General features: G+C 43.9%; 1 protein-coding gene across 2 annotated transcripts in view; it reads left to right on the plus strand.

Annotated features, from left to right (window-relative positions):
• LOC110507622 (delta and Notch-like epidermal growth factor-related receptor) overlaps window positions 1-12,102 on the plus strand; it is a 67,891-nt gene extending 55,789 nt beyond the window's left edge. Inside the window, exons 8-14 of one of the 2 annotated variants that reach the window (XR_005040015.1) lie at window positions 4,314-4,544; window positions 8,816-8,938; window positions 9,420-9,533; window positions 9,736-9,867; window positions 9,976-10,222; window positions 10,781-11,707; window positions 11,743-12,102. Coding sequence is in view for 1 of the 2 variants with exons in the window: in XM_036965222.1 (XP_036821117.1) it covers window positions 4,314-4,544; window positions 8,816-8,938; window positions 9,420-9,533; window positions 9,736-9,867; window positions 9,976-10,222; window positions 10,781-10,892 (959 nt within the window). In the remaining variant the exon portion in view is untranslated. Of the gene's footprint in view, window positions 1-4,313; window positions 4,545-8,815; window positions 8,939-9,419; window positions 9,534-9,735; window positions 9,868-9,975; window positions 10,223-10,780 lie in introns of both variants that reach the window. The other variant, XM_036965222.1, reaches the window with a different exon arrangement.
• Window positions 12,103-12,555: the final 453 nt, after the last annotated feature.

Here is a 12,555-nt window from a genome sequence, read left to right on the forward strand (position 1 = left end):
CTGTTGTGAAGAAGTTTAAAGCCGGATTTGGATACAAAAAGATTTCCCAAGCTTTAAACATCCCAAGGAGCACTGTGCAAGCGATAATATTGAAATGGAAGGAGTATCAGACCACTGCAAATCTACCAAGACCTGGCCGTCCCTCTAAACTTTCAGCTCATACAAGGAGAAGACTGATCAGAGATGCAGCCAAGAGGCCCATGATCACTCTGGATGAACTGCAGAGATCTACAGCTGAGGTGGGAGACTCTGTCCATAGGACAACAATCATATATTGCACAAATCTGGCCTTTATGGAAGAGTGGCAAGAAGAAAGCAATTTCTTAAAGATATCCATAAAAAGTGTAATTTAAAGTTTGCCACAAGCCACCTGGGAGACACACCAAACATGTGGAAGAAGGTGCTCTGGTCAGATGACACCAAAATTGAACTTTTTGGCAACAATGCAAAATGTTATGTTTGGCGTAAAAGCAACACAGCTGAACACACCATCCCCACTGTCAAACATGGTGGTGGCAGCATCATGGATTGGGCCTGCTTTTCTTCAGCAGGGACAGGGAAGATGGTTAAAATTGATGGGAAGATGGATGGAGCCAAATACAGGACCATTCTGGAAGAGAACCTGATGGAGTCTGCAAAAGACCTGAGACTGGGACGGAGATTTGTCTTCCAACAAGACAATGATCCAAAACAAAAAGCAAAATCTACAATGGAATGGTTCAAAAATAAATATATCCAGGTGTTAGAATGGCCAAGTCAAAGTCCAGACCTGAATCCAATCGAGAATCTGTGGAAAGAACTGAAAACTGCTGTTCACAAATGCTCTCCATCCAACCTCATTGAGCTCGAGCTGTTTTGCAAGGAGGAATGGGAAAAAATGTCAGTCTCTCGATGTGCAAAACTGATAGAGACATACCCCAAGCGACTTACAGCTGTAATCACAGCAAAAGGTGGCGCTACAAAGTATTAACTTAAGGGGGCTGAATAATTTTGCACGGCCAATTTTTCAGTTTTTGATTTGTTAAAAAAGTTTTAAATATCCAATAAATGTTGTTCCACTTCATGATTGTCCCTCTTGTTGTTGATTCTTCACAAAAAAATACAGTTTTATATCTTTATGTTTGAAGCCTGAAATGTGGCAAAAGGTCGCAAAGTTCAAGGGGGCCGAATACTTTCGCAAGGCACTGTAGATCGAAGCAGTGGTGATTTTAGCATGTAAATCTTGGTGGGGCAAAATGCATGCCAGCAAAGCCACAACACAACATGAATTGCACTATAATGGTGACAAGTGGTGCCCACAAACTGTTAGGTCCTACATAAAGCTGTCCCAACAACATAGCTTTCTTTCCAGCACCATAGAGTGAATCCTTACCACTGCTGGCTATCAGCGGAGCCTTGTCTGGCAGCGAAACAGTTCATTCAGCCTCGTTTACTGCCTTTAAAAAACCCCAGCTTATATGGCTGACCATATCTCCCTGGCATATTACATCATTTATGCAGCAGCATACAATACATTTTTGGACTCGCCTTGTTGTGCGAGGCCGTCCTTTGTTGGAAAATTGTCATCAAAGATTTACAGTTCCGAGTTGGATGACTGTTCAAAACGTATTTTCCCAGTCTGACTTCCCAGTTGATATGCTTGCGGTTAGCTACTGTCACCGATTCCTTCCAAACAACTCACTTTGCGATTTCCAACTTGTGTAATGTTTATGGTCGATGAGCACCGATACGTTTTATCTATAATTTCTCTTCATTATTTCTCTTCATATGACAAAGATTAAAAAGGATTTTCCAGTTGATTGTCGTCTTGATTTATGATGATGACTGCTAGCTAAGATTTTGAAAGTAAGATGTTGACTTGATCAGTCCAATCAAAGCTACTGTAGATTTGACGTAATTTTATCTGTGGCCAATGACCTTGAGCCTTCTTGGAAGGGCACTTCTAATGTAACTCGATGGCAGCACACAAAGGGCTCACATTCTTGATGTCTACCCTTATTAAAGGCGGGTGATGTAGTGTCCCCATGAGTGACAGAACACTGAGCCAATCACGGTTCAATGCTGAGCCAATCACGGTACAATGCTCCTATTTTCTGCTGATCTGCCCCACCACCACAGAAAGCACTGAGCTAGGCTGTAACACCTGCATTTTGGAGCTGCCTGTTTGTACACAGCTTTATTAACTCAATTATGTGTGTGTGTGTGTGTGTGTGTGTGTGTGTAATATATATATATTTTTACATTGTTTGCAAACAATGACATGTGACATGTATTAATGGCAAAATAACAGGCAAGCCCCCCCCCCCCCCCCCCCCCCCCCCAAAAGACATAAAGACAAGCTCTTTCATGTGTTAAAAACAAAATCTCTCATATAATGTGTGTTTTTATTTTTTTTCGGCGCTGTATTGAAGTAAACTTAGAGTCACGTGATGATATGGTCTGTGGTCCTCCCACTAAGACTCGGAATCCATGCAGTTTATTAGTCTACAGATGTTATTAGTTATGATGACAGGGTGGTGAAAGTGCATGGTGATCTTGATGCTCCTTTCCAATAAATATCGAGGATCTTATTCTGGTGAAATGATCGATGCTTGACTGCCATTTGACAAACACAAATATTTTCCTTCTTATCCATAATAATCTCATCATGTAGACTAGCCTACTGTACTCACACAGTCTACCTGCACTGTATCTGCGAGCTGTTGGCTAGAGCGCAGGTGCCCAGACCAGAGTAGGCACATTTGCTATTTAAAGCAACAGTTTTTCTGAGAACTATCGGTAGAGTGGAAAACATATTGAACTGTAGATTTTGATCCGGTACATGAAAACCTAAGTGAAACATGTCTTTGTGTGTTCACTATGTCCTCATACTGATTATTCTCTGCAACAAGTCTGTTTGGTGGAAGCACACCACTGGTAATTTAAAACAAATATTCTCATGATAATTTGTCGCCAATTGGATGGAAACCTAGCTAGTGATGCAGTTTTAATGTAGTTTGAGTTAATTGCGTATCACCAAATTAGCTTGAGATGATTTTACTGCTCACTGCGTCCAAGTTTCTTGACAGGCATTTCAAAGAGCTGTAAGTCAAGGCAAGCTCATGACTATAAGCTCCCTGCCCTCTCAGCGTGTCTTTTCAAACTTCCTGGTAGTTGGCCATGAGAGAGTCATTTTTCTAAAATTGTGAGCATTTCTATCCCCCAAAATATTGTGATATTTTAGTCATTCTAACCTTTTTTCTTCGGGACCTTTTAAGTCCTCTATCTCCATCCACAACGTGCTAGCAAGCCGTGAACCTGCTCGATGGTAACACGCGCTCACGTTGCCCCTAGTGACTGGTATTGAATGTATCTCCCGACTAATTCTCCAGTCTGCCTGGTTTGACCTGGCTTTTCTACTCCCACTAGCCTTCTACACCCTGATGCTCTTATGAGAAAGACTGATCAGAAATTGAGGTCACCCTCAATCAAACCTCCACTTTGTCACACCTTCTGTAATCGCTGCCACAATCTCTGCCACTCTCAAGGTGCCCTCCTTGCCGCTTCCCTCCTCCCCTCTCTCCACCCTCCCCTCTGTTCTCCCTCCCTCCTCAGGAGAATGGTGTTTTTATCAGGATCATCGCCATGGTAGCGCAGAGAGGAGACTGCATTATTGTGAAGAGACTGTGTGTGTGTGTGAGCATTTATGTGAGTGTTTGTGTCAGCCTATGTATGTGTGTGGCCTGTGTGTGTGTTATAGTCAATATAACCCAGGAGCATGTTGATTGTGTCAGTGATTGTGTAAGTGTGTGTAGTTCATTGGGCTGATGAAGATAGGGTCTGCTGATTCATTTACCTGATGCAGGGAGGACTCAGGATCACCCAGACTGATGGACATTATCTCACTGTCACCTTAGAGAGGGAGGAATAATCTGCTGGAGTCGCTGTGTTTCTGTGTGTGTCTCAGACAGATTATTTTCTTTCTTTCTCATAGATTGTGCATGTATGAACTACACATGGACACGTCCAGCCCAAAGCAGGAGGTTTAAAAAATACTTACTAGTCGCCAAAGTACCAGAGCATGTCTTTAAGTATGTGCTTGCTGGCTTGCGTTGAAGAACAGTGCCTGTTTGTTTGTGGGTGGGAGACTGGGGACAGGTTTGTGTATGTGTGAAGACAAAACTACATCCCAGTGAGTCCACAGAGCCACCTCAACACCCACAATGGGGTCCTTCACACTCCCAGAACCCCACAGCATTCCTGCCACCAGACTAGATGCCAACCCCCTCCACTCTCTCTCTCGCTCACTCTTTTTCTCCCTTCATCTCTCTCAGGGTATCAGGGCAGTATGTGTGAACAGAGGGTGGACCCATGTGCCTCCAGCCCCTGCCACAACAACGGGAGCTGCTTTCCCCAGGGTCCCGGCCTGGGCTTTGGCTGCAGCTGTGCCGCCGGCTTTACCGGCCCGACCTGTGCCCAGTTGGTGGACTTCTGTGCCCTCAACCCCTGTGCCCACGGGATTTGCCGCAGTGTGGGCACTAGCTTCAGGTGTCTGTGTGTCCCAGGTGAGCCATTCTGTGTCTGCGTGCGAGCGAGCGTGTGTTAGTATGGGGGGTAATCTGATCCACCTCCCATTACCCACACTAAAGATGAGCTGTAAAACTAGCTAACAGATTGATTCTCCCACAATACATATGATATAACAGTGAACCTGTCACATGTAACATACAGCATCTTAAATTAGCATTGTTACTACTCGCTATTCCACAACCCATTCCCCAACCCACCCAGTGGTATCATTGATGCAGACACAGTGCCACTGGTTTTTATGGCTCCATGCTCAGATTAATGGTGTGGAATGATGACAAATCATTATCCCTTATTCAGCAATTACCCAGCTGTGTGACCAGACCTGGGTTCAAATACTATTTGAAATCATGTCAATTACTTTAGCTGGGCTTGTTTGAGCTTGCCTGGTACAAGGGAACCAATAGAATAGTTGCAAAATTGCAAACCCCGCCCATTTGGCACTCCAGGCAGGCTTAAACAAATGGTAGTAATATTGGAAATATATCAAATAGTATTTAAGCCCAGGTCTGGGTGTGACTGCAGGAGAACGACCCTATCAGTAGAAGAATCAACACAGTGTGACAGACTGCTGCTGCTCCTCCCTATCAGTCTGTCCTAGAGTTCCCTTTATATATCTTTCTGCCTTTCAGTTTTCATTTTGATGTAATTTGCCATCTTAGGTTGGATGGAGAGGGGAGTGAGAGACACTCTAAATTAGTAATAGCTTTTTTTTTTTACAGAAACAACCCAATTCCACCATTTTAGATCACTTCACTTAAAATAGTTCCTTTGGGGACACACTATCCATTCAGACTGTCCTCTGTAGCCAGATACTTCTCACTGTGTTCATACTCTTATTAGTATATTATTGTCTCATACCATTGCGTTATGTTATTTGTTCTCTCATTGAAACAACCTCAGATCTTGCATTGGTACAGTATATTCATTCCCATATATACTGTACCAATGCATTCGGAAGGTATTCAGATCCCTTCACTTTTTCCACATTTTGTTATGTTACAGCCTTATTCTAAAATTGATTAAATAGTTTTTTTTCCCCCTCTATACACAATACCTCATAATGACAAGGCAAAAACTGATTTTTATTTATTTAGTAAAAATAAAAAACTATTACATTTACATAAGTATTCAGACCCTTTGTTGAAGCACCTTTGGCAGCGATTACAGCCTTGAGTCTTCTTGGGTATGAAGCAACATGCTTGGCACACCTGCACTTGGGGAGTTTCTCCCATTCTTCTCTGCAGATCCTCTCAAGCTCTGTCAGGTTGGATGGGGAGCGTCATTGCACAGCTATTTTCAGGTCTCTCCAGAGACGTTCGTTCAGGTCCGGGCTCTGGCCGGGCCACTCAAGGACATTCAGAGACTCCTGTGTTGTCTTAGCTGTGTGCTTAGGGTTGTTGTCCTGTTGGAAGGTGAACCTCGCCCAAGTCTGAGGTCCTGTCCACTCTGGAGCAGGTTTTCATCAAGGATCTCTTTGTACTTTGCTCCGTTCATCTTTGTCTCGATCCTGACTAGTCTCCCAGTCCCTGCCGCTGAAAAACATCCCCACAGCATGATACTGCCACCACCATGCTTCACCGTAGGGATGGTGCTACGTTTCCTCCAGATGTGAGGCTTGGCATTCAAACCAAAGAGTTCAAGCTTGGTTTCATCAGACCAGAGAATCTTGTTTTTCATGGTCTGAAAGTCCTTAGGTGCCTTTTGGCAAACTCCAAGCGAGCTGTCATGTGCCTTTTGCAGAGGAGTGGCTTCCATCTGGCATTCAGCCATAAAGGCCTGATTGGTGGAGTGCTGCGGAGATGGTTGGCATTCTGGAAGGTTCTCCCATCTCCACAGAGGAACTCTGGAGCTCTGTCAGAGTGACCGTCGGGTTCTTGGTCACATCCCTGACCAAGGCCCTTCTCCCCCGATTGCTCAGTTTGGCCGGGTAGCCAGCTCTAGGAAGAGTCTTGGTGGTTACATTTAAGAATGATGGACACCACTGTGTTCTTGGGGACCTTCAATGCTGCAGAAATGTTTTGTTACCCTTCCTCAGATCTGTGACTCGACACAATCCTGTCTCAGAGCTCTATGGACAATTCCTTCAACCTAATGGCTTGGTTTTTGCTCTGACATGCACTGTCAACTGTGGGACTTTATATAGATAGGTGTGTGCCTTTCCAAATCATGTCCAATCAATTGAATTTACCACAGGTGGACTCCAATCAAGTTTTAGAAACATCTCAAGGATGATCAATGGAAACATGCTGTTAGGGAGTGCGTAACTGGCGGCAGGGAAGTCAGGCGCAGGAGAGCAAAACTGGGTAATCAACGGAGCAGTTTTATTCATAAAATCACTGGAAACCAGAACAACAAACAAATGGGTACAAAACCCGTCGGGCACCAGAAAAAATGTGCACATAAACTTGGCTATAAGTGATGGCTAGAAGACCAGCGATGCCGAGCGCTGCCCGAACAAGGAGAGAAACCGACTTCGGTGGAAGTCGGGACAGATGCACCTGAGCTCAAGTCCCATAGCAAAGGTTCTGAATACTTATGTAAATGAGGTATTTTTGCTTTGCTAAAAATTCATTATCGGTATTGTGTGTAGATTGGTGAAGATGTTTTAAAAGTGTAATACATTTTAGATTAAGACTGTAACATTTCTAAATTTGGAAAAGGGAAGGGGTCTGAATACTTTCCAAATGCACAGACAGTATATTCACACAGTATGTTCATACATAATATCACACAGTATGTTCATACATAATATCACACAGTATGTTCACACAGTATGTCCATACAGTATATTCACACAGTATATTCACACAGTATTTTCACACAGTATGTTCACACATAATATCACACAGTATGTTCACACAGTATATTCCCACATGATATCACACAGTACATTCCCACATGATATCACACAGTATGTTCACACAGTATGTTCACACAGTATATTCACAAACAATATCACACAGTATATGCACACATAATATCACATAGTATGTTCCCACATATCACACGGTATATTCACACATATCTCTTTTCACCTTTCACGCTAACCTATTCTCTGTTCTCCATTTCTCTTCATCTATTTCTCTCTTTGCCTTTCTGTCCCTCTCTCTGTCCTCCTCTCTTCTCTCCATCTCTTCCTCACCTCATTTCCCTCTCCCTCTACTCAGTCATCTGGTTGATTTTTATTAGGATCTCTTTTTATTAGGTGAGACAGTTGCTTTGCGCTTCCTTCCAGACCATTGTCTGTCTGCAACCATTGTTTGACTACACTAGTTGGGCAGATGCCATCCAATCACACATCTCCATTCAGACAGCCCCCCATCTAACGGGAATGATGTCATTGGTGATTTGCAATCAGACTCGTTTAAGGATACAATTGACCTTTTCTCCTGTTCATCAATATGCCAGCTGGTGTCTGCGTCCTCTACGAGGAGAGGAGGCTGTGAGGGATCTGATATATACTCTAGTGGATCCCAGGCTCCCTGTATCCCTATCAGGCAGAGCAGAGTCAGACTAGCCAGAGGATATGGGTCTGGGAGTCTGGGAAAGGCACTTGACATTTCACTGGATTTTTTATGAGAACCTCTGGCATTTATCAAGGCTTACTTTGTATGTAAATGTATCCTCTCATGGTGTACGACAAACACATGCACACACCAGCAGAAAGCCAGACACACACACACACAGCCCGACACACACTCACGCATGCATTACACTTACTGACATGTCTATACTCAGTACGGTAGCTTCTGCTTGTAAGCTCTGAAGAAAGAACACAATGTCCTACATCAACTTTGAGATTCTGTCAATCTCTGTGTTCTGACCTTGGGCTCATACTGCTTCTTTTATAGGGAAAAACACCAAGACCCACAGTTCTGTCCCAGTGCAAACCTGCCACCTAGTGGTAACTGGAGTGTACTGCATATAAGACATCACTAACAGTCACGGCTGAATCATGGCTATATCGACGTAACCATAGAATTGCATCTATAATTAATTCAATAAGATGTCTGTGGATGTAACATCCACAAGGTTTTGCTTGTTCCATCTAAGTGATCATCTCTATATATAAATAAAGGTACATTAAACCACTTAACTCCCCCTCATAAAAAAATGATGTGTGCTGAGGAGTCTATCACCCTGATCTTCTCGTTAGTGATGTCTAAACATAATTATTACTTGAACTGTCATCTAATATTATGATCAAAGACAGTGTGACTTTATGTGTGTGTGGTGTGTCTCCCAGGGTACCATGGTCTGTACTGTGAGGAAGAATACAACGAGTGTCTGTCAGCCCCCTGCCAGAACTCTGCTACCTGCAGAGACCTCATCAACGCTTACGAATGTGCCTGCACTCCCCAGTATGAAGGTAGGGGTGTGTGTGTATTGATTTCAATCCAATGTGACTCAACGGGGACAGTTTTAAGTATGTTATCCTGGGGTGGGATTGTGTGATGATGCTGATGCTGCAATATGTATGCTAATTCGATGAGTTTATACAGCCTGTATTATGAATGTGTCCATATAAGTGATTATGTGTTGTCTACAGAATGTGTAGTAAATTGTGAGATAGTGTGGTGTTGGTGTAAACTGTCATGTTTAAAGCAGACCTGGATTCAAATACTATTTGTAATAATTTCAAATATTTATGCTGTCCTTTTAATGAGCTTGCCTGTTGCAATGAGCCAATACAAAAGTCCTAAAAGTGCGAACACAGCCCTCCTGGCACTCCAGACAGGCTAAAGCAAATGCTTAAAGTGTTTGAAAAATTTCCAAAGGTATTTGAACCCAGGTCTGTAGAGAGTACTGTGTGTGTCATTAATGGGTCATATGTGTGTGTCCCTGTGCAGGCAGACACTGTGAGATCTACAGGGATCCTTGTCTGAAGGCTCACTGTCAGAACGGAGGACACTGTGAGAGTGTGGGCTTTAACGCCACCTGTGTCTGCCCACCTGGTTACCTTGGTGAGCATTTCAACTCTGTGTGTGTGTGTTTTGTGTGAGTTCACGTCTGTCACCCAGTCTATCATAGTAGGCCTTGGGGACACAGGTGGGAGTAGGCTGTTCTGACTAGGGAGCGCTCCACCTCTGAACCCTCTCAAAGTATACCTGTACCTGCTTTTCCAGTTAAACATAACTCCCCCCCGCCCACTATTGGTTATCTCAGGGGAGGACTGTGAGGTTGACATCAACGAGTGTGAGAGCAATCCCTGTCATCACGGAGGAACCTGCATCGACCAATCAAATGCATACACCTGCCACTGCCCCCCAGGCTGGGTAGGGGCCAGCTGTGAGATACGTAAGTACATTACCCAGAATCCTCTTGTTGTGGGAGTAAATGATGAAATATGATTACATGTACATGCCTTTCTTAGGTTATTCATAAGTCTGTCTGTTTCTCTCTCAGACTTGCAGTGGAAGACCACCCACCCCGAGGACACCCTGACCAACATGCCACGTCACTCCCTCTACATCATCATTGGCGCCCTGTGCGTCGCCTTCATCCTCATGCTCATCATCCTCATCGTGGGCATCTGCCGCATCAGCCGCATCGAGTACCAGGGCTCATCTCGCCATGCCTACCAGGAGTTCTACAACTGCCGCAGCATCGACAGCGAGTTCAGCAACGCCATCGCCTCCATCCGCCACGCCAGGTGAGACGGCACAAAGCTCTCTGAACAAGTCACACCTCAGGGTAGACTAGGCTTGCTTACTATGAGTATACAAGTGCCTCAACATTGTTAATATTTCATGTATTAAATTGATTCAGACATTAGAAACACCTCCTGTTTTAGCTTTGCTGTTAACCGGGAGATTAAGGTCCATTCAAGTTTTTAATGTCACATGCACAAGTACAGTGAAATGCCTTTCTTGAAAACTCAAAACCCAACAATGCAATACTCAATAACAATGTCATACATGAGACAAAGGCTCATTCCGGTAGATTTCAGGCTAATCTTGGAAGATTACCAGCACTAGGGTATACTCACCTGTAATACACTGTGGGTGAATGTGTAATGCCTCTCTTACAACACCATGTTTATATTACTCTGTTTGTAACATGCAACATCTCCTTTATAACCCTACAGTCACCTGTATTTAATTCTTTACCCAGCAACTCTACACTTGAAACATTAGGAACTGTCTTGCGTGTAGCTAGCTGTCCTACCTGAAGGGATGTTCCAAATATGTGTTTTCTTCCCCTCTCTCAGATTTGGGAAGAAGTCCCGGCCGGCAATGTACGACGCTGCACCCATCACCTACGAGGACTACAGCCCTGACGACAAGCCCCTGGTCACTCTGATCAAAACAAAAGATTTGTAGAAAACACAGCGGCAACACACCCACCCACACACAGTATCACGCATCACCTGTTCACACACACAACTAACTACACATGTTCGGCCGTGCACCAAAACACACAAATTCAGTTAATGCAAACCATTTAGTATTTCTTTAGATAAAAATGAACAAAATAAATGTAGTGGAGAAAAAACCCAAACAATAGTTATGTGGGAAATGTGTTGGAATATCCATAAAGCTACTGTAGCATAAGAGCGTACCTTTTTTAGTAGGTGTTGGGTGATACCGCCATCTTGGTTGCTTCTTCTCTCCAGTAGACTGTGACTACATTACCCAGGATGCCATTGGGTTCCTAGAGGGGGTGGTTCCTGATGTCCCTCACCGACCCATGAGCTCAGTTTAAAGTGTAGATTCAGCAGAGGCTGTTGATAGGAGTTCTTACAGGTGTGGTAGAAATAGGTGCACTTGTCATAGTGCAGTACGATATATCTTTCTATATAAAAAATCTACAGTAGGTTGCCTTACTTGGTGCATGGGTAGATTCAATGTTTTCTGCATAATTTTGAAACCCTCCGTATATTGTGGTTGATTTACTGTGTCTTTGCCAGGTTTATGGCAAAATCGTCACTTCCTTCAGGAAACAACGTCAGGGTAGAGGTAGAAGAGATGTACACTATGGAGGGAAGCTTTAGAACAGCATTTAAAAAAAACATTGGTTGTCATGTTTTTATTATTTACATGCAAGTTCTGTACAAATAAAGGAAGAGTAATAATTGTGTTTTTTGCAGGAGTGGTCGGAGTAGCCAGTGGGCGGGTCTTGAGTGGATGACTGACAGGTGGGGTGAGCGGGTCTTGAGTGGATGATTGACAGGTGGGGGTCAGCTGGTGGGTCTGCTCCAGTAATATATGTGCTTCTGTGTCCCAGGTATAGGTCTCTCTCTCTCTCTCTCTCTCTCTCTCTCTCTCTCTCTCTCTCTGTCTGTGTGCGGTTGTGTTGTTCCACTCAGGGTCAACCCCTGGGTGCATTCGTTTGGGGCGCCGGATGGGCGGCACATTTTAGACCATTCCATTGGTTCTTTAGAAATCTCCGCCCACCCGGAGCACCGAGTGAGCACTCCACTTGACTGATGTTTTGCCTACTAGGGTCGTCTTTTTTTTAAAGAGAAGAACCACATGAATATTATCTATGTTCAATGATGTAACAATAAAGGTTGAAGTGAACACAAACCCAGCTGGTGTCTCGTTTGTTCTTATTATGACACCAGAGGTCTATTTGTGTCTAGGAAAACATTTGACTCACAGGGTTCTGTTGACTCAATGGAAATGTACTATGACAAGACTTGGTCATTGTAATACACGTGTATAAACATTAATTTAATATGTATAACCTCATTGACTCACTCATCCCGTCACGCCGACTGGAGCATTTGGCAGCAACAAAGGATCTTCACTTCCTGTGGTCTTTGGCCGTCTTCTCCACTGTGCTCCAGCTCTACTGGTGTTGCTGGGGTTCAGCCTTCAGTCGTCATTGTTCTCCATGTTGTCACAGGCCTCCCTTTCTTCTGTCTGCCTTCTGGACTCTGATGGACAGCTAACCTTGGAATGGAATCAGTGTTTCTTCTGTCCAACTCCAGCAGCATCTCTTGAGTATTGTGACCAAAACCTCAGCAATTAGATCTCAATA

Source organism: Oncorhynchus mykiss, chromosome 27, assembly GCF_013265735.2.
Source record: "Oncorhynchus mykiss isolate Arlee chromosome 27, USDA_OmykA_1.1, whole genome shotgun sequence".
NCBI classification, from domain to species: domain Eukaryota; kingdom Metazoa; phylum Chordata; class Actinopteri; order Salmoniformes; family Salmonidae; genus Oncorhynchus; species Oncorhynchus mykiss.